Source organism: Priapulus caudatus, unplaced genomic scaffold (genome assembly GCF_000485595.1).
Source record: "Priapulus caudatus unplaced genomic scaffold, Priapulus_caudatus-5.0.1 Scaffold2003, whole genome shotgun sequence".
NCBI lineage: Eukaryota > Metazoa > Priapulida > Priapulimorpha > Priapulimorphida > Priapulidae > Priapulus > Priapulus caudatus.
The window spans coordinates 29,564-35,550 of record NW_014579064.1 but is presented as its reverse complement, the minus strand read 5'-3'; the positions used below and the strand labels follow the sequence as shown (position 1 = coordinate 35,550).

At 49.5% G+C, this 5,987-nt stretch overlaps 1 protein-coding gene across 1 annotated transcript in view; it reads left to right on the top strand.

Moving 5' to 3' along the window:
- Positions 1–5,987, top strand: part of LOC106818064 (fringe glycosyltransferase-like) — a 33,443-nt gene that overhangs the window by 21,625 nt on the left and 5,831 nt on the right. Inside the window, exons 2-3 of the mRNA XM_014822785.1 lie at positions 4,861–5,012; positions 5,550–5,780. Coding sequence (XP_014678271.1) covers positions 4,861–5,012; positions 5,550–5,780 — 383 coding nt within the window. The remainder of the gene's footprint in view (positions 1–4,860; positions 5,013–5,549; positions 5,781–5,987) is intronic.

The following is a 5,987-nucleotide window of genomic DNA, read 5'->3' as shown; positions in this document are numbered from 1 at the left end:
AGCTATTGCTACTACGTACTACTACTACTACTGCTGCTGCTTTGCTGCTGCTGCTACTGCCTGATCTGCTGCTACTGCTGCTGCTGCTGTACTGCTACTGTTGCTGCTAAGTTGTTCTGCTACTGCTGCCTGGCTGCTGTTGCGCTAATGCGCCGTCCGCTGTGCTACTGCGTTACTGCTGCCTCGCTACTACTGGTGTGTTTGTTTCGATTTTCCCCAACTATTGCGCCATATGTCTTGGGCCGATGCGCACCGCAGCAGCGACGCCGTGTATTTGTTTTCTAGTCGCAGACGTCAGAACCGACGGCTAATGTCTGATGGTCTCGGGAAGTGACTTCTACTGTAGACCCCCCACCCACACACACACACACAGAGGAGGGAGGAGAGGGCGGGACGAGGAGGAGAGAAGGGAGAGGAGAGAGGGAAGAGGAGAAAGGGAGGGGAGAGGGAGAGGGCGGAGAGATGGAGGAGGAGAGGGCGGACGGAGAAGAAGGAGGAGAGAGGAGGGAGGAGAGGGGAGGGATATGAGGGAGGAGGGGGCAGAGGAGGAAAAGGCGAGAACAGAAGCGAGAGGAAGAGGGAGAAAAAGAGAGGAGGCGACGGAGGAGAATGTGAAACATCGAACACTGCTGCGCTATGCGCGATTTGGCGACGCGTCGTTCGCCGCTACACGTCGGCAGCAGCTTGATTGAATTTGTGCGCGTAGCGGCGCAATTACTGGTGACTGGCCGGCATCCATCATAAAGACGCAAATGCCGTTCGGACTCGGCCGTCAACGTAATACTGTCGAGAGCAGGCGTAGAGGGGAGGTTAAATGCGGGCGTTACACTACATGTACGTACTCCTAGCGTATGTCTTCTCATTATTATGCAGGTTGTTGGTGCTACGTAACGTGATATTGGCCTGTGGTACGCGGTTGTAGTAGAGTATAACGCGTGATAAAAGCGGCGACTGTATTAATGGTGAGTTACCTGAGGGTAGGGAGAGCTGAAGGCCTCTATAATATTTATGTACCGAGCTTCGGTGATTTCTGGCTCCATATACGCGGAAGCGTATAGAGTATTCAACATGAGCGTATAAAAATACACACTGATCTTCGAGTCGGTTTTTGCAAAATACCAGATTTTCGACCGCTCATTTTCTCAGCAGTCACGGCATCACGGGACATGCGTGTTTGTTTTATACTAACAAGTAGTACAGCTTATCAATAATCCTGCAAAGAATCGTCAAAATAAAACGGGGAAAATTTAATTAATTCGACTAATACTGCCAACATGGTTTCAAGCATTTCACTTGTACGCTCTCCTTCTTTATACGCTTGATTCAACTATATGTAAGACCTTGTGAGTATATGTAATACACCGTATATGTAAGGAACCTGTACAGTAAGTGTATGTTATGATAAGATCCTGCCCGTGGAATGTAGTGTAGCGAGCGTATGAGACGTGGGCAGCGACGTCGCGTCTTAAATCCGTCTGCGGTCCGCGAACGTGATCATCTCCACGAACGCACAGACGCGTCTTTGGTATGAGCCGCGTGCGTTGCATGCGTGCGTGCGTGCGTGCCGTGCGTGCACCGATGCACGCTTATCTAGCCCATCATTCTTGATGAGCTCCCCCTTGCCCTAAATCACACTGCAAAGCTTTCTCGCTCAGACACACCTTCTGCCTCCCAATCATCCCCATAGCGACGTGCATGCAGGGTTCCGCTGGCCGCGATGTAGGAGGAAGCAGGGAGGAGAAGGAGGAAGGAGGAGGAGAAGAGGAGAGAGGAGGCGGAGAAGGAAGAAGGAAGGAGGAGGGAGCAGGAGGAGAAGAAGGGAGGAGGAGGAGGAGGAGAGGAGGCAGGAGGAGGCGGAGGAGAGACAGGAGAAGGAGATTGGAGCAGCAGGAGGAGGAGGAGAGAGGAGGAGGAGGAGAGGAGGAGGGAAAGAGGAGGAGGAAGAAGGGAGATGGAGCAGCAGGAGGAGGAGAGGAGGAGGAGGAGGAGAGAGGGGAAGAGGAGGACGCGGAGAAGGGAAGGCAGGAGGGAGGAGGGAGCAGGAGGAGAAGAAGGAGGAGGAGGGGCGGAGGAGGAGGAGAAGGAGGAGGGGCGGAGGGGAGGAGGAGAAGGAGGTGGAGCCAGCAGTGAGGAGGAGGAGGAGGAGGAGGAGAAGGAGCAGGAGAAGGAGAAGGAGAAGGAGGAGAGGAGAGGAAGAGGAGGCGGAAGAAGGAGGATTGAGGAGAGGACGGAGCGAGGAGGAGAGGACGGCGGGAGGAGCGAGAAGGAGAGGAGGAGAGGAGGAGGGATGAGGATGACCGAGAAGCGGAAGGAGGAGGAGGAGGAGGAGGAGGCGGAGAAGGAGAGAGGAAAGAGAGAGGAGGAGAGGAGGAGGAGGAGAGGAGGAAGGAGGCGGATATGGGAGGAGCGGACGGCAGGAGTGGGAGGAGGAGAGGAGGAGGAGGAGGAGGAGAGATGGAAGGGAGGACGAGATCAGGAGTACGGGGACACATAACCCCGCACGTACGCCATCACCACGTCTGACTCCCTCCGCCCTTCTCACGCACGCCACCACACACTGATTATACCTAGATACCTGTCGATTACCTGTGTCGTACTCGTCACGTGATGCGCATAAAAGACCGTCGGTGTGGCGTCGGCTCATGACAACCGCCTCCGTCGTTTTTTTCTTTTCATAATCTGATTAAATCGTAAGCTTGATGCATTGAGGAGAGGGGCGGAGTGCCGCACGCCACGATGGTCGGTGCAAACATCGGCAAACTGCGAAAGAATCCGGACGTGGGTGGGTTGGGAGGGGGTGTTAAGTCAGAGCTGGAGGCGAGTGAGGGAAGGGCGGAGGTGAATACGAGCACGAAATCGGTGTGTGACTTGTGTGTGTGCATGGTTGTGTGTGTTGTGTGTGTGTGACGTGTCTGTGCTTGTTGTCGCCGCGACAGTGCTGTGTGTGGTCTGTCTGTCTTGTGTGTGGTGTGTGTGTGTGTGCGTCTGTCATGTCTGTACGGTTGTGTGTGTGGTTGTGTCTGGTCGGTGTGTGTGATCAGCTGTGGTGTCGTGTGTGTGTGTTTGTGTTAGCCGCTTTAAATGATAATATTGAATCAACAATGTATGTCATGTTACGATTTTAAACACCGTAGAAATAATATTACTAGTTGATATCTCTCTCCTCTCTCTCTGCCCCCCTCTCTCTCTCTCTCTTCCTCTCGCTCTCTCTCTTCTCTCTCTCTCTCTCTTCTCTCTCGCTTCGCGTCTCTCTCTCTCTCTGTCTGTCTCTTCTCTCCTCTTTCTTCTATCCTTTCTCCCCTCATCGCCTCTCTTTCTCTTCTCTCCTCCTCCTTCTCTATCTAGCGCTCTCTTCCTCTTCCCGCTCTCCCCTCTCCCTCTCACCTCTCTCTCTTCTTTCGTTCTTCTCTCCTTCATCCTCTCTCTCTCCTTCTCTTCGCTTTTCCCTTCCTCACCTCTCTCCTCTCTCTCTCTCTCTTCACTTTACATTTCTTATATTATAAGACCGCTATCGGCTATAACTGTGATAATAAATTTGGAATTTAAATGAAATATAATATTACATGTGTACCTCGCGATTCGATGAAATATCAATCTAACAGATATTACTATACTATTATCACTCTAATCTCTACATAATATTATTAGTTTATGTCATTTAGATCGTGTCGGAGCAATCATATATCGCGATATATCGATCATAAACATGCACTATATCATTCTTCTCACGTCCGACCGTCATCTCGCTGTATAAGATGTGAATTTAGATTTTGTGATCGTGTGTTCAAATTGCCCTCGCTGTACGGTTACTCCACTATTCCACACTACGCTTCGCTCAGCTACGCGTCGCGAATTGTTTGACGCCGAATTTAAGCGACAGACAGTGGCTTTTACTCGTATTTTAGTCTCTGACATAATCGAGTTACTCGTATCGTAGAAGGAATGTTGCGAAAAACGAGTGTGAAACAACGCGGGTAGTTTGCTGCACGCAGGGAACGCGAGTGCGTACGAAGAGCGAGAGAGAGTGAGGGGAGGGGGGAGAGGAGAGAGAGAGAGAGGGGGAGCGGAGAGAGAGGGGCGGGGAGATAGGAGAAGAGTAGAGAGCGTGAGGGGGAGGGAAGAGGGAGGGAGGGAGATGGCGAAAGAGAGCGATGAGGGGGAGATAGAGGAGGGACGATAGAGAGGGGCGAGAGAGGGACGGAGAAGAGGAGAGGGGAGAGAGGAAAAGTGGGAGAGCGAGGCGGAGAGAAAGATAGCATGGAGCGAGAGAGAGGGGAAAAAAGAGTAGAGCAGATCGCGGAGAGCGAGAGAGAGAATATGAGAGATAGGGGAAAAATGACGATAGAGAGAGAGAGCGAGAGAGAGAGAGAGAGAGAGCTAGAGAGAGATAGGGGGGGAGTCGTTTCATACCACCCCCTTGTAAATCACTCTGCGCTCGCTCTCAGAATTCGCCTGTAATGAGAATGTAATGAGAGAAGGATTGACAGGATAACAAGCCACACCTGTTGGGCACGAAAATCGGCGGATAATTTGGGGGCGTATATATGGGCTGGAATCATGAAAAGTTGTTCTGTTTGAGAAACTGGTTCTTGCTTTCACGAACCGAGTTTGAAAAAAAATGGAAAGAGAATGAGCGAGAGAGAGATTGGATGGGAGAATAAAGAACTATATTGTTGTTTCCACTCGTGATATAGTTATATATATATATATATATATATATATACATAGATTCCCAGACAGATAACGAATAAGCGGAAAAATTCTGTATTTTGCCGGTGTTCGCTGAAGAACACGATTATCTTTTAAAATACAATCTACACTCATAACGCCGCACACTAAAATTTGACTATTTTTCGCCAGACGTATTTCTTCACCGACGAGGATGACGTAGAGGTCAACGAGAAAGCTCGGGGTCATCTCATCAACACCAATTGCTCGGCGAGTCACCTACCACGTGACCTGTGCTGCAAGATGTCCGCCGAGTATGACGCGTTCATGGAGTCCGAGAAAAAGTAGCGCCTCTCGTATATTAATCTATTAGTTTATTATCATTATCATTATTATTATTATTGTTATTGTTATTAAATCTTTATTGCATGTAATTCAAATACAAATACATGCACTGAAGATAGTCTTTCTTACTAAAGATGAAAGAAGATAATTTTGAAAAGTCTTTTCATGGATAAAATGTGCGCTCCTCGTATATATTGATTTATTAGTTTACGCGAGTTGCGAGATCGCATGCACAACTAGCCGAGTGCGTGTGAGATTTCCGCTCTGATTTGCATAGCGGCTTTTCCCGCATTTGCCCCGCGGATTTCCCCAAAAGTTAATCCGGATAAATAAATTTTATTTTCCGATTCTTCTCCTCTCTAAGTCGCGCGGAGTAAACTCGTTCTGAAAAAAAAATTACGTAAAATTCGTTAAAATGACGTTGCGAATTTTAATCTACGATATTTATTTGCTCGCTCGGAATTTAATGAGCTCCACTCATCTTTTCCGACTTCCAATTAACTCTGGGACGTGCCTCTGGCGGTTTTTGGATCTAGGTGGTTCTGTCACTTTGACGACGACAACTACGTGAACGTTGCTAGTCTAGCTCGCTTCCTCTCGCGGATGGATCCACGGGAGGATCTATATCTCGGTCGGCCGTCGCTGTCGCGCAAGCTGGATCTCGGATCGTGGCGACGCGAGGACCGAGCCTCGTTCTGGTTCGCGACAGGTGGCGCTGGCTTCTGCCTGAGTCGCTCGCTGGCGCTGAAGATGCGACCGTACGCCAGGTAAGCGCAGAGAGTGATGACGTAACATCGTGACGTCAGCGGGACACATTTACGTGGCCAAACTGGCGGGTACCTAGATGTAATTCCAGGAAAACCTTCCGTAATAAGAGACGATTCTTTATATGGTCTTTATCCGAAAAACACTAAAATATAATTCTCTCTCTCTCTCTCTGTGTGTGTATATATATATATATATATATATATATA